General features: G+C 42.8%; 9 protein-coding genes across 9 annotated transcripts; 5 read left to right on the forward strand and 4 right to left on the reverse strand.

Moving 5' to 3' along the window:
• The first annotated feature begins 233 nt into the window (after window positions 1-233).
• WALSEDRAFT_42211 (acetyl-CoA synthetase-like protein) lies at window positions 234-14,116 on the forward strand. Its single transcript, XM_006955842.1, has 13 exons — window positions 234-962; window positions 1,007-2,696; window positions 2,741-3,894; window positions 3,941-5,416; window positions 5,464-6,800; window positions 6,848-7,572; window positions 7,624-9,599; window positions 9,643-9,948; window positions 9,993-10,888; window positions 10,933-11,349; window positions 11,394-13,227; window positions 13,270-13,356; window positions 13,403-14,116. The coding sequence occupies exons 2-13, from the start codon at window positions 1,013-1,015 to the stop codon at window positions 13,544-13,546; spliced, it is 12,036 nt and encodes a 4,011-aa protein (XP_006955904.1). The 5' UTR covers window positions 234-962; window positions 1,007-1,012; the 3' UTR covers window positions 13,547-14,116.
• Window positions 14,117-14,789: 673 nt separating this feature from the next.
• WALSEDRAFT_30824 (peptidyl-prolyl cis-trans isomerase) lies at window positions 14,790-16,029 on the reverse strand. Its single transcript, XM_006955843.1, has 3 exons — window positions 15,280-16,029; window positions 15,065-15,234; window positions 14,790-15,022 (listed from the first exon to the last, which is right to left on the reverse strand). The coding sequence occupies exons 1-3, from the start codon at window positions 15,280-15,282 to the stop codon at window positions 14,869-14,871; spliced, it is 327 nt and encodes a 108-aa protein (XP_006955905.1). The 5' UTR covers window positions 15,283-16,029; the 3' UTR covers window positions 14,790-14,868.
• WALSEDRAFT_59079 (hypothetical protein) lies at window positions 14,790-19,719 on the reverse strand. Its single transcript, XM_006955844.1, has 12 exons — window positions 19,637-19,719; window positions 19,582-19,594; window positions 19,510-19,538; window positions 19,436-19,465; window positions 18,952-19,385; window positions 18,815-18,904; window positions 18,704-18,764; window positions 18,629-18,658; window positions 17,263-18,579; window positions 17,031-17,130; window positions 15,063-15,234; window positions 14,790-15,020 (listed from the first exon to the last, which is right to left on the reverse strand). Exons 1-9 carry the CDS (start codon window positions 19,712-19,714, stop codon window positions 18,565-18,567), a joined length of 780 nt encoding a protein of 259 aa, XP_006955906.1. The 5' UTR covers window positions 19,715-19,719; the 3' UTR covers window positions 14,790-15,020; window positions 15,063-15,234; window positions 17,031-17,130; window positions 17,263-18,564.
• On the forward strand, window positions 15,288-15,980 carry WALSEDRAFT_13047 (oligosaccharide biosynthesis protein Alg14 like protein; the record flags this gene model as incomplete). Its single annotated transcript, XM_006955586.1, has 1 exon — window positions 15,288-15,980. A coding segment is annotated over one exon (693 nt), but the record flags the coding sequence as incomplete, so codon positions are not given.
• On the forward strand, window positions 16,098-18,770 carry WALSEDRAFT_66940 (hypothetical protein; the record flags this gene model as incomplete). Its single annotated transcript, XM_006955845.1, has 3 exons — window positions 16,098-16,184; window positions 16,227-17,132; window positions 17,256-18,770. 3 exons carry the CDS (start codon window positions 16,098-16,100, stop codon window positions 18,396-18,398), a joined length of 2,136 nt encoding a protein of 711 aa, XP_006955907.1. The 3' UTR covers window positions 18,399-18,770.
• Window positions 19,720-19,738: 19 nt separating the features above from the next.
• WALSEDRAFT_66942 (hypothetical protein) lies at window positions 19,739-20,499 on the forward strand. Its single transcript, XM_006955846.1, has 2 exons — window positions 19,739-20,053; window positions 20,110-20,499. Exons 1-2 carry the CDS (start codon window positions 20,029-20,031, stop codon window positions 20,379-20,381), a joined length of 297 nt encoding a protein of 98 aa, XP_006955908.1. The 5' UTR covers window positions 19,739-20,028; the 3' UTR covers window positions 20,382-20,499.
• Window positions 20,130-21,555, reverse strand: WALSEDRAFT_55935 (PHP domain-like protein; the record flags this gene model as incomplete). Its single annotated transcript, XM_006955847.1, has 4 exons — window positions 20,130-20,583; window positions 20,631-20,710; window positions 20,758-21,331; window positions 21,375-21,555. 4 exons carry the CDS (start codon window positions 21,553-21,555, stop codon window positions 20,450-20,452), a joined length of 969 nt encoding a protein of 322 aa, XP_006955909.1. The 3' UTR covers window positions 20,130-20,449.
• A 42-nt stretch (window positions 21,556-21,597) lies between these two features.
• WALSEDRAFT_55936 (diphthamide biosynthesis protein) lies at window positions 21,598-23,375 on the forward strand (the record flags this gene model as incomplete). The annotated part of the gene is made up of 3 exons (XM_006955848.1): window positions 21,598-21,764; window positions 21,809-21,927; window positions 21,974-23,375. The coding sequence occupies exons 1-3, from the start codon at window positions 21,612-21,614 to the stop codon at window positions 23,373-23,375; spliced, it is 1,674 nt and encodes a 557-aa protein (XP_006955910.1). The 5' UTR covers window positions 21,598-21,611.
• A 63-nt stretch (window positions 23,376-23,438) lies between these two features.
• On the reverse strand, window positions 23,439-25,460 carry WALSEDRAFT_59080 (MFS general substrate transporter). Its single transcript, XM_006955849.1, has 3 exons — window positions 24,826-25,460; window positions 24,536-24,779; window positions 23,439-24,488 (listed from the first exon to the last, which is right to left on the reverse strand). The coding sequence occupies exons 1-3, from the start codon at window positions 25,127-25,129 to the stop codon at window positions 23,567-23,569; spliced, it is 1,470 nt and encodes a 489-aa protein (XP_006955911.1). The 5' UTR covers window positions 25,130-25,460; the 3' UTR covers window positions 23,439-23,566.
• Window positions 25,461-25,508: the final 48 nt, after the last annotated feature.

A 25,508-nucleotide genomic window follows, 5' to 3' on the forward strand; every position in this document is an offset into this window, starting at 1 on the left:
CCTGAGATCTTTATCCTGATTATCAATCTAATCTTCTCTATCTAGAACCACAACAAATGCAACAGTTGACGAGGTTCATAGAATTACTTAAAAATTACCTCGGCGATGATGAGTTTAGTTTTGAGCATAACGGAAAAACTATAAGCGTAGTCGATGGTAGCTACCAGGAATCTGCATTCAGTCAGCAGGATTTCCAGCTACACGAAGACTACGAAAGCGACTCTAGCGATTACATATACCGAATTAAGATCATAAATGGAGAAATCACAGTCCAGCACAAGCTGCCCCAAACTCTCGCTGATACACTTAGAAAGAGCTTTACCGGAGAGGAGGATAATCAACCGCTTTCGAGCCTCAATCATCCACCACAGTCAGCTCCTAGTGATAAGTTACTGCATTCAGATTTCCTTGCACAGGTACAATCGAACGGCGATTCGGTCGCAGTTGACTTCAACGGATCTACCTTAACCTACACCGAATTAGACAACGTCTCAAATGCCTTAGCGTTAGAAATAACCTCTAAGAAGCTATTCGTACCACTTCTACTTCCACCATCTTTGGAACTTTACGTCGGATATCTCGCAGCATTGAAATCAGGCAATGCATTCAGTCCATTCGACTTACAAGCGCCAATAGAGAGACATTTAGGACTCTTAGAGGATCTTTCAGCAGAAGTAGTTCTCGGTTTAGGTCCTCGGGAAGAGTGGATCCCAGCTAGCGTAAATTATATAGACGTTACCACATTTATAGACACACAAAAGGATAGCACCAGCAAACTCACATATCAAGCATCTCCAGATGATGTCGCATACGTTCTTTTCACTTCTGGTTCAACTGGTAAACCAAAAGGTGTACAAATACAGCATTCAGCCGCAGCAGCATCGATACAATCACACTTAGCAGTTAGACCACTCGACAACACAGTCAGATGGTTCCAATTCGCGCCATCTACATTCGATCCAGTGAGTTATCCCTTCATGAGACATGCCAAACTGATACATTATAGTCGATCATGGAGACATTCATGAGTTTTAGCTCAGGATCTACTATCTGTGCAGCTCCACGTGCAGAGTTCCTCACCAACCCAGAACTTGTAATCTCAAACTTGAGATGTACGCACATGATGGCTACACCATCCATTGCAGGTTTATTCAACCCAGATAAACTGCCAAAAGGCTTCGAATTATGGACTATGGGTGAAAAACTCTCAGATAGAGTCATCAGCAATTTCACTCGCCCTGGAAATGAACTTTATAATGCTTATGGTCCAACGGAGGCAGCAATTAATGTCACACTCCGTAGACATCCTTCCACTGAATCTGGTGCGAGATTGGGTCCTCCAATTAAGACAGCATCTCTTCTCATTTTCCACCCAACTCTTAACAAGATTATGCCAATGGGTTTCACAGGTGAGCTAGTCATAGGAGGTCCACAGCTCGCGAAGGGCTACCTAAACATGCCAGAGCAGACTGATAAAGTCTTTATCGATGTTGAAGGTCTCGGTCGACTCTACAGAACTGGCGATAAAGCGCGTGTCGTACTGGATGAGAACAACGAGTGGAACAATATTGAGTACCTCGGCCGTATAGGATTGGAACAGGTCAAACTCAATGGAAAACGTGTCGAACTCGGAGAAATCGACACTGTATTGTCAAACACTGAAGGTGTCAGATCTGTACACACAGTTGTCAATCAACCGGAAGGTCAACTCTGTGCATTTGTTACGCCAAACTCTACGGATCTCATTGACAAGTGTACTGATAGCGCAGAGAAGCAGCTTCCATCTCACATGCGACCAGTGGTATACTTTACCGCAGAAGATGTACCTCGTTCTACAGCCGGGAAGGCTGACAGAAAAGCAATCTCTAGATATGTGAAGGATCACATTAGCGAGGGCCACTTCGTCGGAGCTGCTGAAGAGGAACAATCTGGTGAAATTATTGAGATCCTGGATACCCCAACGCTTGACAAGGTTGTCGATTGCGTATCAAAGACCGTCGATCTCAACAAAGAAGAGATCGATGTAAATCTCACACTTCTCGCACTTGGTATTGACTCATTGAGAGGTGTCCGCTTCTTGAGTTTGGCACGTGAAGCGGGTTTGACTGGAATAACAATTGAGGATGTCATCAAAGGTTTTTCACCTGCTGTTTTATCGAACATCGCATTTAAAAGAATGGAGGATGGCTTCGCTGACGACGATAGCAAGAAGGTAGCTTATACAAACATAGAATCGGAATTTCGTGGTCAAGCAATACCGGCCGTCGTCGAGGCTTTAGGATTTGAGCCTGAGATTATCAGACCTGCTACAACTATGCAGACTGGTTTACTTGCGCTTTACTCTAAGACTGGCACTGGTTATATCAACCACTCTGTCTACACTTTGAAGGAAGATATCGACGATAACAAGTTAGAAAAAGCCTGGTACGAGCTCGTCAAGAGACATGAAATCCTTCGTACTCGCTTTGTGCTTGTCGACAACAGCCCAATTAGTGCTTTTGCACAAGTGGTCGTTGATATTGACCCATCGTCAACTTTCGAGAAAGTTGAAGGAAATGACACAAATGCACTAGTTCAAAGTCACATAGAAAATGCCTCCAGCAAGTTCTCATTATTGGAAAGGACGCAAACCGCCGCGTTATATTCTGACAGCAAGTCAAAGAAGCTCGTCGTCAGTCTTCATCACGCTTTGTTTGGTGGGTCAAACATGTCAACATAATTGTATACTCACACTTTACAGATGGTGCTTCTCTTGCTCTCATGCTCGACGAACTTGCTGCGCTTTACAACAACCCTCAAGCAGATATTCACAGAGAGAAGTTTGTAAATGCCCTCACAGATGTTTTCACAGCCGACGCGAAAGCTAATAACGACTACTGGAGTGGAAAGTTGCAAAATTTCACTCCTGATCCTTTCCCGGATCTCACTGGATTGAGACAAGATGCAAAGAAGGATGGTCATCATGTCACAAATGTTACTTCAAAGTTGTCTTACACTTCATTCCTCGAGAAAGCAAGGTCGCTCAGGATGTCACCATTGTCAGTTGTACAGGCTGCATGGTCTAGCATTCTGTTGGCTTACTCAGAATCTGATGCAAACGATGTCGTTTTCGGTAGCATAGTTGGTGGTAGAACAACAGATGTTCTCGAACACACTGTCGGACCGGTTTTCACAGCTGCACCTATCCGTGTGACCAACCCAGATGACGAAAGTCTTTCTGCAGTACTACAATCGCTTGTCAACAGCAACGCCGATGGAATGGTCCATCGTCATTTACCACCAAAAGTACTCAGTGGTGATAACGGTATTATCTACGACACAACTATTGCTTTACAACAGTTTGCTCAGGGCGCTTCACAAACTGATCTTTGGTCTCACTCGGAGTATCCACCAATGGTAACTGAATTTGCGGTAGTCTTAGAAATCTGGCCAGATCCAAACGACACGATCAGATTGAGAGCTACTTGCTCAAACAACGTTCTCATTGAAGAGTCCTCCAAGATGATGCTAACTCAGTTTGATGACATCCTCTCTAGTATACTAAACGGGGATTTGAAGAGGAAATTCAAGGATGTCGCCGTGGATGTCAATCAATCTCTCAAATCTGCAGTCAATGAAAATCCAGTACGCGTTGAAGGTGTCGAGAAGGAGCTTATCCACAGTCAATTCGAGAGGAATGCACAAGAAAACCCTGAATCTCTTGCACTCTGGTTCAAACCAAATCCAGCTGACAGTACACAGGATATAAAATGGACCTACAAGGAACTTGATGCCCGCGCGAATAAGATTGCAAACTACCTTACTTCTACATACGGTGATCTCACTGACGTACCTATCCCAATTCACATTGAAAAGACACCTGAAATGTTTATGGCTATCCTTGGTATTGTGAAGGTAAGTTGACATCTATGAGTGCATCTCTTTTACTGACAAGACATAGGCTGGTGGTGCTTGGTGCCCAATCGATACCACCGCACCTGCTTTACGTAAGAAAGACCTCTTCGAGCGTGCAGGCGGTCCTGTTGTTCTAGTTCGGGATGATGAGAACAAAGCGCTCGTTAGTGACATTATTGAGGGCAAAATAGACGTCCGTTCATTCACTGAAGACGTCTTCAACAATCAACCATCAACTAAGCCGGAAATAAACACACAGTCTAAGCACTTGGCTTATCTTATTTGGACTTCTGGTACCACCGGTGCTCCAAAGGGTGTTCCAATTGAACATTCAGCTGCTGTTCAGAGTTTGACTGTCTTACAAGAAGAGATCCCTTGGAAGAAGAACACACATATTCGTTGTCTTAACTTCTCCGCTTACACCTTCGATGTCTCTGTTCTCGACGTGTTTTATGCATGGGGTAAAACACGCGGTACCCTCTGTTCTTCTACTCGCGATAACCTTGTCGGATCATTTGAAGAACTTGTAAGAGGATTTGAAGCCACTCATGCTTTCCTTACACCTGCATTTATGGCACAATCTTCACTTCAAAATTGTGATTCGCTCGAATCCCTCATCAGTATTGGTGAAAAGCTTCCACAACCCGTTGCAGACGCTTGGTGTAAGGAAGGAACGGTCTCACTTAATACCTACGGACCAGCTGAATCAACTATTATTGCAACTTACCGTCGCTTCACTCCAAATGAGATTACGAAAGCTCACAATGTTGGTCTTCCACTTTCAACTATTTCATGTTACGTCGTTTCAGATGACAGGGTCCTTTTAAGAGGTGCAGTAGGTGAATTGGCTTTAGGTGGTTTCCAAAATGCCAGAGGATATCACCGTAACCCTGAGCAAACTAACAAGAAGTTTATCAACCACCCTCAAGCTGGAAATGTTTACCTTACTGGTGATGTCGTCCGTTTGTTGCACGACGGTAGTTGCGAATTCGTTGGTCGTAATGATGATCTTGTCAAGCTTGGCGGTATCAGAGTTGAGTTGTCTGAAATTAGTGCTGCTTTGGGCAATTGTCATGAAATTGCACGTGAAACTACCACCTTCCAACTTACAAGACATGATAGACCACAGAAGGTTGTCTGTACATTCGTAGCTGCTCCAGCCTTAAAAGGTGATGAAGAGGATGGATTACGCACTGACGATGCTGCCTTAGAAGTCGCTGCTGCTTGTAAAGAGCGCGCAGAATCAAGTTTACCTGCTTACATGATTCCAAATGTCATTTTAGTACTCACGCATCTTCCACACACTCCTTCAAACAAGATAGACAGAAAGATGCTCGCCAAGTACTACGAGGATGTTGATATTGCAAACTGGGAAAGTCGCTTAAGTGGTATCGACGATGGTGATGACGGTTCATGGAACGAAATGGAGCAGACGATTCGCGAGGTTGTTGCTAAGCTCACCAATGTCACTGTCGAAAGTATTTCAAAGTCATCACACCTTCCAGCACTTGGTGTTGATTCTGTAAGTTATCTAGGTTACTTTCAGGACATCTGCTAATATCTGAACAGATTCGTTCATTACAACTTGCTTCAAAACTTCGTAACGCTGGTGTTAACGCCGCTGTTAGCCAAATTGCCGCATTCCCAACAATTAAGCAACTCGCCAAAGCCATTGCAAGGGCTACATCAAACCAGACTACCACTGATACTCCAAAATGGCTGCAAGATTTTAACGATGCTGTGATTGAAAAGGTCAGAGATGATGTCAAAGATGTCGAATTTGTGTTACCATGCACACCAACTCAAGAGGGTATGCTTAGTGAAACAATCAAAGATCCTGCTACCTATTGGTCTCACCATGTCTTCAAATTGGCAGACAACGTCGACATCTCTGCACTTTTCAATGCTTGGAACGCAGTTGCAAACCGTACTCAGGCTCTCAGAACGTCGTTCGTACCAGCTGCAACATATGGCTTAAAAGAATCGGTCTTTCTTCAATGTATACAAGCATCACCAAAGCTTTTAGTTGAGGAAGTACAGTACAATGAGGACAAGATCCTTGAAGAGCGTGTACGTAACATCGTCAACTCGTGGTCAAGCTCAAACCGACCACCGGTCGCTCTCACACTTGCAACTAAATCAGATGGAAGCCGCTATCTCATGACGTCTCTTCACCATGCTATTTACGATGGTGACTCACTTTCATTCATTTACCAAGATGTCGAAGCTGCTTACAAGCAGGTTGATGTTGTCAAGCGTACCTCACTAAAGAGCGCCATGGCCTTCATGAATGCAGATTCTAACAAAACAAAAGAATTCTGGACGAAGGTTCTTGAGCCATTCGCTGAATCCAGCAACGCTGAATGGCCTGTACTTCACAACGACAAAGCTCAACACTCACTCAGATTTTGGACAAAGGGATTCAGTGACGTTAAGCGTCCACAAATTAATCAACTTTTACAAGCTGCATGGGCTGTCTTACAATCACGTTACACATCTACAACCGATGTTATTTTCGGTGAGACTCTCAGCTTGCGTGGTTTAGCAGAGGGATTAGATAGTGCTGTGGCGCCTTTAATAGCTACGCTTCCAGTTGCAGTCAGAGTAGACGAGAACGCAACGGCGAAGCAGTTGATCGAACGTCTTTCACAGTTAGCTGCTGAAAGTGCACCTCATAGATTTGTTGGTCTCCAGCACGTTCGTCAAGCCCTTAAATATGCCTCAGGTGCTCCACTCTTCCCAGCCTTATTTGTTCTTATTGTTGAATCTGGTGAGACTATCGAAGAAGATCTTTTCAAAGACAGATTCGAAATCGGAGAGCTAGATGTAGAACATCCGATAGCTATCAACGCGTTCGTCAGAGGAGATAGCGTACAGGTCGACATCCTTGGCAGCAATTCCATGATGTGAGTCACAGCTAGGTAGTTTACAAAAATACTAATAATTAACGCAGGTCTGAATCACAGGTCCAACTTATTGCGAACCAAATGCAAGCACTCGTCAATTCAATGAGCGATAATGCTGATTTACCAGTTTCACAACTTCTCAGCAAGATTGACGATAAGCTCTTGGCAAAGTCTTACGACAGTGATGTTACTAAATCCAACAATCCACTCGTTGCACTCTCTCAAAATGCTCTAGAACGTCCAGACGATATCGCTGTGAGGTCGGATGAGGGCACTCTATCATTCAAGCAATTGGAAGAGCAATCAAATAAGATTGCCAACTCGCTTTCATCGAAGAAAGTTGTCGGATTGTGTATCCCTCCATCGCTCGAGTCCATTGCTCATAGGATAGGTCTTTTCAAATCTGGAAAAACGTACTTGGCCATTGGTGAGAACCTTCCAGCTAACCGCAAAAGACTTATTGCACGTTCCCTCAATGCTGATATTGTATACACCACCAAGAAGTTTGCTGAAGACTTCAAACTGTTAGGTTCAGACAAGGTTGTCATTGTTGACAGCGAAGGCTACATCTCTGAACTCACCAAAGCTTCAAGCGAAAGACCTACACTTCAGGAAACCGAATCTGCTGCTATCACTTTTGCTAATGGTCAGCTTGACACTCATGATTACACTGTATGGTCTTCAACACAGTTATTCGAGAATATTTCAGTGTTTGCAGAGCATCTCAAGACCAGTTCAAGTACTTCAACATTCCTTAACTGGCTTCCTGGTAGTAAGTAGCTTTGTAAATTACTGCTAATTATACTGACAACAATCTACTCAGCATTCGGATTGCACATTCTGGAGACATTCGCACCACTCGTTCTGGGCAGTACAATCCTCTGCAAACGCGTAGAATCTTTGCAGGATAACCCAAGAAATGTATTGAAGGTCTCCCAAGTGACACATGCGATCCTCACAGCGGCTTGGTTCGAAAAAGAATGTATTGTCAGATCCGAGCTTCCTCAGCTCGAGCACATCGTTTTAGCTGGTCATATCTCCTCCAAGGCCCTTCATGAATCATGGAAAGAAGCTAATGTCTGGAAGACTTTCGCTATCGCCAAATCTTCTTTGGCTTCATTCTTGACACGTTATGATATTGACCAACCACACCAAATCGGAAAGCCACTAGTTAGTGCTTGCATCGCCAACACCGATGCCAATTTTGGTTTACGTGGTGAAGCTGGGGAGCTCTGCGCTTTCGACTCCGCGGGTAAGCTTATTCATTCAGGCACTGTAGCTAGAATGTTGGATAACGACAATGTCCTCTTCGAACACAAAGCAAGCGATGTTGTCGACTACAGAGGATCTACTATTAATCTCGAACAAGTTTCACGTAACGTAGAAGGTGTCTCCCTTCAAAATGTTGTATGCCAATCACTTGTCATCCAGCATCCAGAGAGTATGCAACCAGATATCATCACCTTCGTTGCACGTGCATACACATCTGACCCATTGGATGGTACTCCAGCTGAGATAAATGCTCAAGATGAATCATTCGCCAGAGCACTCGTACAGTCTTCTACTGAGAAATTACAATATGGTGCCAGACCTGACATAGTCCTTCCAATGACGTTCTTGCCTATCTCTGATGTTATTGGTGGACGCACAAACCACAAGGTCCTCAGAAGATTATTCAGTCAAGTTCCGCTTCGTAACATGGTACAAAAGACATCACAAGATGTTACTACTACGCAGCGCCCACTTAGTGAAGAAGAAAAGACAATCGCAGTTGCACTTAGTGAGCAAACTGGTGTTAGTGTTGACACTATAACACCGTCAACTACCACCCTCGAGTTGGGTGTTGACTCGCTTTCTGCAATTTCTCTCAGTTTCCATCTGAAATCAGAAGGTGTGAGTGTACCTCCACACATCGTTCTTTCTGGTCCATCAGTTGAGAAACTTGCTCGTCTTGCAGGAAGTCCAAGCGAGAGTGGTAAGGACACCTCTGCTGTCCGCAAGCTTGACAAAGAATTCGAGAATAACGTTAGAGAAGTCTTTGGTGACAGTGTCGACGCAATCAGACCTTGTTTACCACTTCAAGAGGGTTTGGTTGCGCGTACTCTCAATTCAACTGAGCCAGTTTATGTTAACCATTTTACCTTCAAGTTGTCATCTGAAGTAAACGTCGACCAATTTGTCGCTGCAACTTCAGATACCATAGCAGCTAACGACATCTTCCGCACTTGCTTCTACTTTGGTCAATCAGCAGTCGCTCAAGTTGCTCTCAAGGAAGTAGACATTATCCAGAGATCACAGAACGTCTCAGAGGAAGCGTCATTGGCAGCTCTACAAACCAAGAAAGTGGAATTGGAGAGAAACATCGTTGACAATATCCAATCAGTCGCACCAGTTAGGGTGACAGTTGAGGAAGCCCAAAACAAGACTACATTCGTTCAATTCACAATGCATCATGCAGTATACGATGGCGAGACTCTTCCAATGTTCCTCGAGGAAATCAAGCAACGCTACGAAAATCGTTTCTCTCTCGAGAGACCATCAGTTGATCGTCTTCTTGATTACATTTCAAGTCAGTCACTTGAGATCGCTAGGACATTCTTTGTCGAGTATCTTGCAGATCTACCACAGTCAGGCGAGATACATATTGGAAACACATCTGTGGACGAGATAAGCAAGACTGCTACGCTTCCTTTGTCGAAGTTAGAGTTGTTGGCTCGTTCTATGAACGTCTCTCTTCGCGTACTCGTACAAACTGCTTATGGAGTATCACTTGGTGAAACCAATGGAGTTTCTGACATTGTGGGTTGAATTTAAGATGAAATCTTACCTAACAAACTACTAGACAACGGGTGTTGTTCTTTCTGGACGTACAGTACCAGTTACTGGTGTAGAGAGCATGCTTGCACCATGTATCACGACCCTTCCAGTACGCGTAAAGGTCTCCGACAAGACTCGTTTCGCAGATCTCGCCCAACAAGCTCAAGGTGATAGTGCTCAGGTTCTCGAGTATCAATACACACCACTTCGTCATATCCAAAAGTGGCTCAATAGACCTTCAGCACTCTTCAACTCCCTCTTTGCTTACAACAAATCATCTGCATCCGGTGAACAACTTTGGGAGCAACTTGAAGAATCTTCTCGTGTGGATGTAAGTCTCTCACTCCCTGGATTCCTCAGCTGACATTAATCTAGTACCCACTTGCGCTCGAAGCTACAGCCGATACAGATAAAGATGAGCTTGTCTTGCGCGTTGTTTACAGCTCTTCATTTGGACATGCTCGCGACGTATACCACCTTCTTGGTAGAATTGATGAACTCCTTCAAGATGCCCAGCAAGTCGTCGAACCGCTCATTCCTATAGATCTCACTGTCGATGATGGTGAGAAGTATGACAATGAATGGTCAGACGCTGAGACATTAATGCGCAAATCTATTGCTGAATTATGCAAACTCGATGAAAAGACAATCACAAAGGATTCAACGTTCATCTCACTGGGTATCGATTCAATTTCGTCAGTTAGATTTGCCCAAGCGCTCCGCAAACAAGGCGTGGATGTGCCAACCTCCGCAATTATGCGCGCAGGTTGTATTGGCGCATTATCGGCCTTCGTTGGCGGTGATCAAAGTGATGTTACTGGTGAATTTGATCGTATTGCTAATGCGCTCTTTAACAAATATGGTCGCGAAGACATCCAAGTTGTCTTACCCGCTACTGCACTCCAGAGTGGTATGCTCACTCAGACAATCGCTTCACAAGGCAAATACTACAATATTCACCACACTTTGCGTTTGGATGATGGCGTTAATCTTGCCAGACTTCATCAAGTTGTCGAAGCAACTGCTCAAGAAGTTGACATTCTCAGAACCACTTTCCAAACTGATGACGAGTATGCTTGGGTTATGCTCGTACACAAGAGCGTTAAGGTCCCATGGTCAGAACACACTGTTGACTCTGCTGAAGATGCAGCCAAGCTTGTCGCTGAAGTCAATGTCCCACGTGGAGAAGCAGACTTTGAATGTCCACCGTACGCATTCATGGTCATTAATACTTCCGAGGGTACCTACGTTAACATGACAATGCACCACGCGTGAGTTCTACTTCATTTCATCCATCACACTGACTTATAGGTAGGTTGTACGATGGTGTCTCACTTCCACTTTTACTCGGGGACATCGAGAAGCGATACCGTGGTGAAATCCCAGCACGTCGTCCGCAATTCGTTCAAGCCGCGCCATACATTCTCGATGGTGCACGCGACACACAAGGATACTGGCAAAAGCAAATGGAAGGTTATGTTCCAAAGTCATTGCCACGCATAGATGGCGTCAAAGCTTCTGCTCATTTTGCAAATACTACTGTTGGCGTTACTGCAAAGATGACCCGTATCGTCCGCGCTGCTGGAGTATCTCTCCAATCACTCGTTTTACTCGCATGGGGTAAAACGCTCTCTACTTTGTTGGGTTCACTTGATATCGCATTTGGTCAAGTTGTTGCTGGTCGTTCGATTCCAATCGAAGATGCTCTTCTTGCCTCCGGTCCACTCTTCAAGTATGTGTTTGTTTCTCTTATTGACATAGCTAACAATCTTGTAGTACAATCCCTTATAGATTCAGATTGAAGAAGGATATGACGAACGCACAAGCCCTCCACGCACAATATGCACAATACAATGACATGGAAGCACATTCACACGTTCCTCTGAGAGATATTCAACGCAACGCTCGCCAAAGGACTTTATTCGAGTCACTCTTCGTCTTCCAGAAGCCATTCAATGGTGCACAAGAGGATACATTTTGGAAACCAGCTGAATTAACACGTGACGAAACTCAAAGTGTTGAGTACCCTCTCAACGCTGAATTCGTCGATGGTGGTGATTCACTCAGCATTCATGCCAGTTGCGCAGCGTCAGTAATGACTGGCGAGGAACTTGATGGGCTTTTGACTAAATTTGTTGAAGTTCTTGCGGACGTTGTCGACCACCCTCAAGAGTCATGCGTTGGATTCCCAAGCACCCTCGGCGGTTTAGGAGACGAGAAAGTCGATGCTCAGATCTCGTACGTAGAGCACAACTTTGAAGGTCCAATCACTAAGACAATGGAGACCGTTCGTGCTGTCTTTGCGGATATTGCTAAGCTACCAGTTGAGGAGATCAGCTACGGTACACCGCTCTATGCGCTTGGATTGGATTCCGTTGGTGCTATCCAACTTGCGTCACGTTGCCGCAAAATGGGTGTCAAGGATCTCGGTGTATCTGACATCTTCGTCGGTGAATCGATCGCTGGTTTGGACGAAGTGCTCTCCTCTCGAGTTAAGGAAGTCAAGGAAGACAGTAAACCATTGGTATCTGCAACTGAAGCTGTCAATGCAATGTCAAACTTGCATCTTAGAAAGGATGATGTGCAGGCCGTTTTACCACTTCTTCCTGGTCAGCATTATCACCTTCAAGCGTGGTTGTTAAACGGTCATACATTCTACGAGCCAGTATTCGCTTATGAAGCACCAGTCCGCGTAAATAACATTAAAATGGCCGATGCCTGGAGGCGTCTCGTCAAACAACACGACGTACTGAGAACAGCTTTCACTGTTGTCAACGGTCGCCCTCTTCAAGTTCTTCTCAAAGAGCACGATGCGGCATTCGAAACCCACTACTGCGAAGATGCTGAATCGTTTATCAAGGATACAATCAGAAAGGAGTTCAATAGACCATCAACGTTAGCTACACCACCTGTCAAGCTCCACCTTGTCCAATCTGATGAGAAGTCTTATGTATTACTCAGAGTCCATCACGCCTTATATGATGCCTGGAGTATCCCAATCTTAGCAGCAGATTTGTGGTCTTGCTATAAGGGACGTAAGTCTGACTCCGTTGGTGGATTCAAGAATATCGTCGAGTCACTCGCGAAGAATGGTTGTAATGATGAGTTCTGGAAAGAGGATCTTAAGGATAGTCAACCAGCACTTTTACCACGCGTGCGCGAATCTACTGAGCAAGTGTTCTTCCATGATCCCGCAGTTGTAGAGTCAGCATCCGAAGCCACTTCTGGGCTCCAATCTCACCAGGTTTCACTTCAAGCAGTATGCACTACTGCCGTTGGTAGAGTTGTCAGTGAAATGAGTGGAGTTGCACACCCTATTGTAGGTGTTTACCACACTGGTCGTGCTGCAACAGTAGAAGGTATCGATCGTGTTTCTGGACCCTGCCTCAATCTTCTCCCATTGTCAGTCGCGCCGGGAGATACTATTGCTGCTGCAAGAGAAGTACAGCGTGATATCGCAAGAAGAACTATCGTCGAGCAAGACCACCTCGGTGCGATTGCCAAGGTTGTCTTCAACGACGGTGTACCATTGTTTAATGTCTATGTCAACATTCTTTGGCACGCTGAAAAGATCTTCTCACTCAATGATAGCTCACTTATGCAAATGGATGTAAGTTTATTTTCTTATGTGAAACCCCATCTAACAGAATAGGTCGGTGCACCAACAGACTTCGTCAGCAAGGACAGAATCGACGTTCGCTCAAGCGTACGTGAGTTGTCAACTGCTGGAGTATCACAAGTGAGTTCAACTGAAGTTTTTTCGAATATATCTGACAACTAATCAGGATGCCGTATTCTTGGATATCGCACTCGACGCACAGAAGGACACAGTAGGCGTAGCGGCTCGTGCAAGCGAGAGTGTCATGTCGTCGGCTGAACTCCAAGCCTTCATCGGAAAAATCACAACCGAAATTAAGTCTGTCATCTAAATATAGAGTACCTAAATACATATAAAACATAATTTTTTAGAACAGCGTGGGTTTTGCTTATTGTACATACTGTAGAGTCAACAGGCCAATGATATAGCTGGATAAGGTGCCCGTCAGTTGATCATATAGATACTAAAGCGGTTTTATCTTCTTTTGGTTTCTCAGAACTAACACTGAATTACATCAAAAGAACTCTCAGAAATCCTTGTTGAGACTCTCGGGTACGTATCTATCATCTTTGTGTTGTTTGTTCACACTTGTTAACTTCGGATTAACCATTGGTTCCTACCCTGCAAGCTCATAATTGATAGAGGTAGACGGCTGATACCTTTACTGCACATGGTAGTCTCTAAAAACTATGAGCAGCACTAAGTATGTCTCAGTTTCTATGCCGAAATATCAAACGTCTTCGGTGGAGTTCATGTAATGCATCTTCGTAATTCGTGATTTTAGATGTTTCTTATTTTCAATGGTTTGCCTTAGTGTCGCTAGTCTATCTTTAAAGGGTGTCTAGAGGCTACTCGACCATATTGAGAAAAGATACACGAGGGTATCATATAAATGGAGTATATCAACATTAAAGAGTGTCTCATTCATGTATACGGCTAATTAAAACAGACTTATGTCTCCATTAACATGAGAAGTCAGAGTTAGTGATTTATCTTCAAATCCAATCATGCCATAATGTTTCACTACGTGATTTGAATACTCGCTGGTTAGCCTGTCGTAATAAATGTCACATCATCTTAAGTGAGATCAATATTATGATTGTGATGTCTAAATAACATGTCTGACCTGCTTGCAGTGTCTAGAATGACGTGAATTTCTTAATTTTTAGCTGGAAGTGTCGTTAAACACGAATTCTTTTACATAAAACCTAGTTTAATAACTTGCTAAGGGGTTTGTTTGTTTCAAAGGTCTTCCACCGCCTAAAGGGCGACGATTGTATACAAGTTGCTGAAAGGGGGTGTATGACTTTATGAAACCATCATTTCAGAGAATGATATAGAGGTAACCATGTTGTAATGTCATGAATTTGCCTTAGTGGGGGTATGAAAAAGCGAAAAATTAAGATATCACGTCTGTATCGATTCGATAGTAATAAGTTTAGTAAGATTTAAAGTCTCATTGTTGAAAGCTATAAGAATTATGAAACAAGAAATGTCTTTAAACGGATATCAAAGGTCTGATAAAAGTAAGGGCGTAGTAAGCAGCAGAAAAACGAAGCTCAGAGATAATATTATCTAGTGAAATCTCATAAAATTCAACAGATCGCTGGATAGACAATCTAATTTTTGCCTAACCAATATTACTACAAAACATTACTTGAAATCAATCAATTCGACTTCAAACTTGAGGGTAGCACGTGCTGGGATAACTGGTGGGAATCCGGTCTCACCATATGCGACATCGTGGGTTGCTGTGATGATGGCTTTCTCACCCTTTGTCATTTGAGGGACACATTGATCCCATGCTGTGATCTGTTAGACAGCTTTTCTAAAGAATAAGAACACACCTTTGATCAATCTACCAACACCAATTGGGGATGAGAATGGTTGTCCTCTTCTGTATGAGCTGTCAAATACACTGCCATCCTCGAGGGTACCGTGGTAGTGCATAGTGATAGTGTTACCTGGTTGTGGCTTGTTTACACCGTCGCCTGGTCTTATGGTTTCTAAAGTTGCTGGCTGCGTTTTATTTAGAAAGCTTCTCTACAAAATTAATAAACATACCATCGTTGTTGTCTACAATGGTGAACTACGTTTCGATATTTGCAGCATTAACGACATTTTTAATTTTCAAATGTACTCTAACTGTTTATAAGCACTTTTATAGCAATAAGCCTCCAATTGGTAAAGAGAAAGTTGCTATCTCGTTATTCCTTGGTTCAGGTGGACACACTAGCGAGTTGCTACAAATAATAGACGCACTAGACTTCATAAAGTTCTCCCCTAGATTATACTTGATCAGCTCTGGCGATAGTCTTTCTACTACGAAAGTTAGAACACTCGAGAACAAACGCTCAGCCGACGCGATGTTGGAATGGTCCAGCGCAGGTTACTATGACATAAGCTACCTCCACAGAACACGCACACCTGGACAATCTATCACTTCAGTTCCCTTGAATTTTTTCATCACTTTCTTCCAGGCCATAGTATTAGCTATACTCCCACCAAGTGATATTTCCTCACCTTCAAACCCATCTGGCAGAAACAATTCGGTTGGTGATCTCCCACAACCACAGCTCGGTGATTTGCTCATCATGAACGGTCCAGCTACGTCAATACCACTCGTATGTGCCGTCTGGGTAGCCAAATTTATTGGCTTGCCACACCCAAGAATGGTATACATTGAAAGCTGGACTAGAGTGGATAGCCTCTCAAAAACAGGAAAAATAGTGAAACCATTCGTTGACACATTTATCACCCAATGGGAAGGCAATACAGAAGAAGAGATAAAAGCAAATTGGTTTATTTAGTTTTACTTTTGTATTTATTTTATAGACGCACTTTCCTTCTTCGGATATTTCTTCCTTCTCTTCCCACCAACGATGAGGCGTTCAACTTCTGGAAACGTCAATAAGCCAACACCGCCAGTTCCAAGGGACAGTAGTTTGGCAGATAAACCAAGGTTTCAGGTACGCCGTCTGCCACACCAGTTCCTTTCTAACTCCCTCTAGGAGGCTGTAAAGATCGACACAAAGAAGAAGGGTGTCACGCCAGTAGAGCCTGCGCCTAAAGCCTGGAGAATATCAACTCTCGTTCGCAAATTCACTATCTTCTTCATTCTTTATTCCTTTGCAGCGCATTTCTTCTGCTCAACGCCTATTACACCATCAAGCAGCGACATTTGCCAACGCCACCAGACTACTATCGACTACTTTGAGCCATACTATAATGACATTGTCCAGCCCTACGTACAACAAGCTATCGATTATACTGCACCACATCGCGCGCACGCGACTGAGAAACTTGCTCCAGTCACTAATCAGCTCGTCAAACTCGCGCCAGTTTTTGATAAAGCGAAGAAATCCGCACGGAGGCATTACAATACTCGCTTAGCGCCACGCGTAGAAATTCAGCGCAAGAGACTGGCACAGAAGTTAGCACCTTACCAAGCGCGTGCACACTTACTTGCTAGCGAGTATCACTCAAAGTACTTTGTCCCAGTCGTTGAAGATGAGCGCATCGTGCGTCTTAATAAACTCTCGAATGACCTATTCACTAAGGTATCTGACTTGACAACAACCGGTTGGAAAGTCGTAGAACCTCATGCAAGGGTAGTCTTTGCTTACGTCCGTCGTACCATTTACATTGCCCTCGACAAATCTTGGGAAGCTGCAAAAACACACGGTCCACCTGCTCGTCGTTTGGCTGTAAAATACACTAAACGCGGACTTGCAGAATGGATAGCATTTAGTCAAAAGACCACGTCATGGTTGAGTCGTCATGCACTTACTCAATACACTCGTATGGGTCTTGACCAAAAACTCGTCAACGTCGATCATATCAAGGCGCTTAAAGTGAAATTCCTTGATCCAGTATTAGCACACTTAGCTGAATGGGTAGCTATTCAACGTAATAATGTGAGTCATCCCATTAACTAGAGTGCACATTCTTTGTCTTTTGTTTTGTTCTCCTTTTTTAAAAGCAATGCACGTGTATTTCTACAAACAAGTTTTTGCCGACAAGGCTGACTATCCCTACAGACAATACCACCAGCGGTTGATGAACTCGGAGAGTTTTTGAAGAGTATGGGCGAGCCTGATCCAAGTGCGAATGAGGTGTTCACTCCAGAACCAACAACGGAAGTTGTCGAAGAAGTTGTAGATCCAGCGCAGAAACTATCTGATGCGTTATCATCTCTTAACAGTGCTCGAGAGACACTTATCAACCATCTTGACAAGGCAACTCAAGAGTTTAAAGGGCAATTATCATCGATGAGAATCGAAAAGAGTTCAGAGATTCGTCAAAAATCTGACAAAGCGATTGCTGAAATGGAAGCAGACTTCACAAGACTCGTTAAAGGTTTTGGCGATTATTATGAAAGTGAACTCGCGAAGATTGTCGATGGTGATTTGACAAAAGACGTTTTTGAATCTAACACTGCTAATGTTCGTCGTAAAGTAGTTAACAAACTTCGTGAACTCAGCCAAAGCAGTCTGGATTACCTCGTAAATTGGCAAAATGAGATTGACAATGATGAGACAAACACCATTAGTGAGAGTCTCAATGATGCTAGTCAGCATTTGCGTAATTCACAGAGAGAAATTGGATCTTTGTTCGCTTGGACAGATGGAATTACATACCAAAATTGGCAAGAATACCACGGTTTGGCTGCACTCTTCGATAGTCAACTCGATCAACTGCGTGAATACCAAGAGGAGAGTGATGACCTTGAAGTGCTCTTTGAGTTGCTCTTTGAACGTATACTCACAATTGAGCGTCAATCTGAAGCGGAAATCGAACAGGTTGGTAAAGTGTCCACTCAAATAGAAGACGAAGAGCAAGTAATAGAAGATGAAAAGGGGGAAGAAAACGAAGATGAGAAGAAGGATGAAATAGAAGATGAAAAGGAGGATGAGCAAATTGAAGAACAAGTCGAGGAATTCGAGAACTCGCAAGGAAAACAAGAGGAAGACCTCCAAGAAGAAGAGCAAGATGTTGATACTTCCACCGAAGTGTTCAATGATGCACAAAACGCAGATATCAATGAAACCAGCCTCCCAAGTGATCTTGAAGAGGATGAAAAAACCGAAGAAGGCACACACGGTACGATATATCACGTAGCAGAAACGCCAACTGCATCTGCTGAAGCTACACACAAATATCATGAGCATCAGGAGCTCTAATAAAGTATTTTGAATATTCATCTAGAATTGAAAATTAATAAATTTATAATAAGATATTATCTATACAAGGCAGAATGATTAAGTATTTCGAAACTGAACAGTAGAATATGTCTTTGTACGTTCTATTTATGTTTGTGATAATGTTGTAACTATTAGGCTATTGCTGTCACTGCCTTTCAAACTAGAGTACATTATTAGAGCACTTCTCTCAAAGATTAATTTTCACTTACGTTAATGTGCATAGACAAGAATCGACAGAGCTTCATATCTATCAGAAGTTTTCACAGTGTTGTAAAGTCACTCACAGATTTTGGCGCCTTTTCTACCAGTTCTTCAAAACCAACTATTCTGATGGAATCATCGTCGCTTTTGTTATATAAGTGATACATTCTTGCTGTATTTGAACAGGAACTCACAATTGACATTTGAAATCAGCCTTTTCGCTTATATCTTTGGATTCCCGTGCACCCAAGATTTTCAAGTGGTTGTCCCAATGTGTTGTATCACTAGGGTATGTTTCAGATTTTATTCAACGGAGACTAAGACAGCGTACTCATATGATTTGACATAAGATTCCTCCGCTTGATTTGTCCTTTGTGGACTTGAAACCTTGCGGGGCCGACCTCGTCCACGTTTCTTTGGTGGACTTGACGTCTTGCTTGGCCGACCTCGTTTTCTTGGTTGAATTTGAAGCATTTCTGGTTCGGAAGGTTCGCTTGGTTCTCTGAAGTGGCTGCCATTCTCACTGGCTGCAGGTTCATAGTCTTCGACGTTGTCGTCAGTCGCTTCATTCGAATTCTGTTCTTCGACATCTTCCTCTGGCTGGTTTTCTCGTTCTAACAGGCTGAGTGGTAATTCAACGACTTTTGGAGTCAATCCCAGGTCTAAGTAGAGGTCTGGATTGTGATACCAGAACCTCTTGACTAATTCCGAGGCACTACTGACGTCTTCATCAGTGACCCAACTGTTTTCATCTTCTGGATATCCCTACGGATGAATAAGCATGAGTTTATTTATTTTATATGCGTTCTTCTCACTCTCCAGCTAACTTTGTATGATAATTGTCTCTGCGATTTGTGAGCCTAGTAAGAGCTAAGAATCTGAAACTGACGGATCGACCTTTGACACCCCCAATCATAGCTACCAATGCGTCAAATTGGTTTCTATTATCCTGTTTACCTACCATCCATGATAGACTAACCAACTTGAGCGTACTTCATACGAGAAGGAGTACTTACGTCAATTTCAAAATCGTCTTCACCTTCAACTGCTCCGCTGGCTTCAACTTTCTGCTTTCTGGTGTTTTCCCACAGCATTTTGCGTTATTCGCCTTATTTTCGAATGTGCTAATTGATAGGAAGCAACGCGCGCAAGGGAAGTTGTCGTCATCGAAGTACTTCTTTCTGAAGGTGTCTCGTGATTTCATGATATCCCAATGTATGTTCTACACTCGAGACAAGCCGTGATTATTTTCTAGTTTTAGAAGTCATATATTATATGAGAACATTAGAGACATACATAATCGACAGACTGTTTATTTTAAACACTACAGTTTAAATTCTTCACTGTGGATCACCTTGGGATATTTGATATCTGTGACGCAAGTTTCCGAACTTACACACTTACAACGATGGCACAAAATTTCAGAACCGACAGTGAGTTTTATTTCGTTATCACTCTATTTTGTAATCTTTTCTAATACTATATACAGCTACAGATGAAGGTGGCTATGGCGTTAACGCCTATGGAAACGCTTTCTCGAGGTCAAACCAAGCAGGCCTGGATGGCACAGGTGGCACTTTATCTGCAAACTCAGGTATACATTCCAAACCAGAGGATGGTACTCCACAATCAACTTCCTCAACCGAACTTTCTGGTTTAGCAAAAGAGGATACGCACAACTCATCATACCCAGGTGCTGCCCATACCCTCTCAAGCCAAGGCACTGTCGACACAGAATCGTCAAACACTCTCGGTGGATAGCTAACTTTGTATGACGTCATAATGCACTTCTCTACGATTGTATGATTGAATATTATCTCGCATTAATGTTATTCTTGTTGTCGTTTAGCTTTTTTGTTTTTTGTGTTGTTATTATTTGTACTCTCTTCTGTGTTTGCTCGCTTCGAAGGCGCTTGATGGATCTTTGGGGTATCAAATATACCCTTGAACAACCGCCGTGATTCTGAAAGCTCGTTAAAGTATATCATACACTGTCGCATCAATACTCACCTGCGTTACTGATGAGTGCCTTGCAATTGTCAAACAAAGCCTCCTTTGCAGTAGCTTGGTTGATACCAAACACTGTCCCTCTGAATTTAACATTAGACCATAAATATCAGTGGTAATCTCTACCCACAAATTAATAACATCGTACGGTGATCTCAAATGCAAAGCATTTTTCACGTTGCTGCTGAATATAATACCCTTACCACCTGTAACTCTGACAATTTCTTTGACACCAGCTATCAAATTCCTCCTACCATACTCATTGCTACCATCTAGTGCTCCTCCATAGCATATTTCAAAGAATGCACCGTCAGATATTGCCTTCCCGGCGGTGTTCCTCTTGAAGAAAAACGGTAAACGAGTGTTAGCGGCGAGATCAATTTGAATTATGTTGATAGCGAATGGTGAGGGTGCCGCCATGTTTAAACACGCGTTGTTGAAGCTATTTGGACCGACTACTTTGACGGCCAGGATATCATAACCGCTGAAAACACTAGATGCAGCTTGAGAAATTTGTGAAGATACTGCTGTACCTTCATCCAGCTCGATTGTGAGTCTCCTCAATTGTATTATTGACCGCGTCGCACTCGTCGTTCTGGTATCGAGGTCAGGGAAAACAGGTCGATTTTGTGGGAATGGGTTGCTATTAGATGCTATACTGAAGTTTTTAACGTAGTGTTCGTAAGCTAAAACACGATAACCGACTGAACTTTATTAGGGGAGGTGTATAAAGAAGTAAATACGCACGGTGTATGAGCATTCTGGTGCGTGTCTCTAAAGATTTTCTATCGTTGCTGTTTATACCAGACCATTGTAATTCGCTATCGTCCCTATCAATTTGTAGTGAATTTGTAGGAGTTTTTCCTTTCTTTTTATTAGCGATCGCATTCTCAGTGTAAATAAAAGGAATATTCAAGTCTGCGAACATTTTGCACCTCGTCGTTCTGAAAAAAGAAGGTCTTCTCCCTTCATTCTAAGTACGATATGGCAACGATAACGAATTCAGGCGAGGATATAATAAGCAATAGTTTAGATGTAACTCAACTTGATATTGCAGACGATCCTAGCAATTCATTTGAAGATTCCTTTGAAATTCCTAGAACCGTTGATGATATTCTAAACGGTGGATTTACTAGAGTAGGTGCATATTTCTAGCACCAGGGCATTACTCACAGAACAAGATTGGTTTGCAATTCCCAGACGAACTCCTTCACTACTCCGTCCGCGTTTTCAAATCCCTTGAGCGTCATTTGGGCAGCGATAAAAAGCTATATATACTCGCAGACACTACATACAATGCGTGAGTCTTATCACTTTACTATGTCATCATTTCTTATTCGTTTCAGCTGCTGTGTAGATGAAGTAGCTGCTCAACACGTCGATGCTGACGTCGTTGTACATTATGGGCACGCATGTCTTGAACCAACGGCACGCTTGCCAGTAATTTATGTCTTTGGTAAACGTACAATTGATGTAGACAGTTGCGTAGATGCTTTATCTACGTCTCTGCGCCAGAAAACTGCACGAGAAACTATCATTTCAACTGACGTCGCATACGCCTGGAAAGCGCAAACAATAGCTGATAGATTGTCACAAGCTGTTGAGGACAATATGAAAGTTATTTTGCATGGTTTACCACCTACGGTTGCTTATCCTGCTGCAAATAGCGGCGCTCCAGCGGGTGTCAAACCCGGTGAAGAACTTTTACAAGATCATGAGGCAGATGGTTCACCTTTAGGGACCGACAGTACTCAGGAAAAGCCAACATGTAGTGATCAAAAGCAATCATGTGGTGATACCTGCACCAGTTGCGACTGTACAGTTCAGCAACCGCTATCACTTGCACAACGTGCCGTTTCGTCAGAACCTAAAAAAATCACTGCAGATGAGTCAACGATCATCATTTACATTGGTCCACCTTCACTCAAATTGACAAATATCGTCTTGACGAACCGGCCAGCATCAATTATCGCATTTGATCCAACTGTTAATTCCACATTTGAGGCAACCGGAACTGAAAATAGACTACTCCAGAGACGATACGCACAAGTTAACAAAGCAAAAGATTGTGATGTCTTTGGTCTAGCCGTCGGTACACTTTCGACAGCATCTTACCTCCCTCTCGTAAAAGCATTGCGGGCGAAGTTACAAAAAGCATCCAAGAAAGTCTACACAGTCGCGGTAGGAAAGTTAAATCCGGCCAAACTTGGTAACTTTGCTGAAATTCAATGTTGGTGTGTCATAGCCTGCGCTGAGAACAGCATAGTAAACAGTAAAGAGTTTCATGTGCCGGTAATCACACCATTCGAACTCGAGATGGCTTTAGACACTGACAGAATATGGACGGGCGAATATGTTCTCGATTTCAGTCAACTTCTTGACCCATCTAGCAAGTACAGCTTAGAAGCTCACTCAGAAGGTGGAAATGATCAGGATGAACCTATTTTCTCGGCTTCTACTGGTAAATTCATCAAACATCGCAAATTCAACAAGGATAACGAGATGGATGTCCCAATCGCAGAAGGAGTTGACGCGCTTACTTTACGCACAACTGAGAATGCGTTACAAGTTATGAATAATTCAGCAGCGGGTGCATATCTTCAAACTGAAAGGAGTTGGAAGGGTTTGGAAGTACGCGAAGGTCAAGATGAACCTAGTTTGTTGGAGTCTGGTAGAGCGGGTGTCGCAAGAGGTTACACACTCCCTGATACTCTCGCAGCTTCCGAATCACAATCCAAAAGCAACTAATAATAGAACACAACACGGATTTTCCTAATTTATTTGCATTTTTTCAATTACACATAGAGGTTTGTTGCGAATTATGTAAAACATGATGCATAATAATTAAAATACAATGAATTAATGTGCTTAACTTATCTATAGAATGTCCACTCCGTTAAATATTAAGAAAGAGAAATGTGCAAGACAACCCGTCTTGTCTAATCCTTACGAGCATAGTTCGACCTAGCTCTAAGACTACTTGCTTTAATTTTAAACCAAATTGGTACTCCGAGAAGGACGAATGAGATTATACCAAGAAGCATACAGGCATAGTCGATACCCATAGCGTCGAACATCTGTTGTACGAATAATGGGCATACAGCACCTAAAATACTTCTTGCGATTGTGTTAGATGCGAGTGCGCTAGCTGAGTAAGTTGAGTATACGTCTGCAAGATAACTTAAAAAGCTAGTGAAAATACAGACGATAGCAATACCGAATAATATAAGTGATGCAGCTGGTGATTGCCAAGGAACTTCTGGCTTGCTGGTGAATCCGAGCCAAAATAGCGAGATAACCAAACATGGTCCACCAAGGTATATCGCAGGGACGAGTCTATCTTCTGATGTAGGCTTTCTTTGACTTCTTTTAGCTAAAGTTTGCAATATAATACTAATCGCAAGGTTAATAAACATTCCAATAGCGATTGGGATGAACATTAACCCAGCAATCTGTTGCTTCATTTCATAGACACCTCTAAAAACGTATGGAACAATCTCAAATGAGAGGTAAAGAATTGCATAGACGATGGAAACGTAAATTGAGGAGAATATGACGATTGGTTCAGTGAATAAGAAGAGAAGTGGTCTCGTAAGTGAAACTTTTATTAACTCCTTCATTGGTGGTTTAACTTTTTCATATTTAGTGTAATATCTATCGTCTCCTGTTTCCTTTCTCAGCTTCTGAGCGCGATTTTGGAGAATAATTGGTGCATATGATTCTTTCAATGTGAATATTGTGAGTAACCAGCAAACACCGCCGAAAGCGAGTAACAACCAGTAAATATACTCCCAATCTACATTGATAATCATGAAATTACCAATAATTGGTCCGATAACTGGTCCCATGAATGGTGTTATGCTGAGAAGCGTATTAGTGAATATTTTCAGAATGTCATCATATCTTACGAGAATAAAGCCATCGGTATTGCTATCTGATCCATCTCCCATATATCAGTTAGCACACCACCACTGTTAGTGAGTGGTGAACTGGCTCCTATACCGCTGAAAAGTCGGCAGAGTAGCAATCCGGTAATATTTGGCGAAAGTGCACATCCAATGTTGAAGATCGCATATACGAATAGCGTAACCACGAACACGGGTTTACGACCAAACACTTCTGAACCTGGTCCAAAGAACAAAGGTCCGAAAACTTGAACACATGTTAGTACGGCTTTGACGTAAAATATCACACTCACCATAACCAAGAAGGAAGACAGTAATTGTACAGATAGCAATAGTCTGTGTAGTCTGAAACTCGATCATCATATTGGCAATAATTGTGGATGGCAGCGAGGATGCAATTGTACTACTCAAAATGAATACAGAAGTGAGTACAGTTGTGTACCACTTCCGACTGACTGACCAATTCTTTGGATTGTGAGGGTCATTCTCTTTGAATTCAACTAGGAATTTGTCCTCTTCAGTTAAATTTACATCCGCTTTCTTCTCTATATCTACTTCCGATGCATTCCTTAGTGTGAGATTGTCGTCTTCTTTCATTGAGAAATGATTTTCCGAGGAATGATTTATGATGGATAGTCTAATGAAAGTAGCTTTTTATAAACTTTGAATCTCGGTATCGGTCTCGATGTTAACTCTCGATGACCGAGCTATTACCGGATTCGTTTCGGATATACTCTAGAAGGATTTTAATTACTAGATACCTCCACCTACCGACGGATTTACTACGGAATACATTCAGGCCATCTAATATGCATTCCTGCTGAATAAATATTAGATCTGACAATCACAAAAAATTGCGAGCCAAGAGAACCGGTTATTGAGTTTGACAAGGGACGCCAATTACGTGATCTAGACCTATAGTGTATTTACAAAGCACGGTCTCCGTTGTTTACAAAGATTATTCAAATCGTTCACT

This window comes from Wallemia mellicola (genome assembly GCF_000263375.1).
Source record: "Wallemia mellicola CBS 633.66 unplaced genomic scaffold WALSEscaffold_1, whole genome shotgun sequence".
NCBI lineage: Eukaryota > Fungi > Basidiomycota > Wallemiomycetes > Wallemiales > Wallemiaceae > Wallemia > Wallemia mellicola.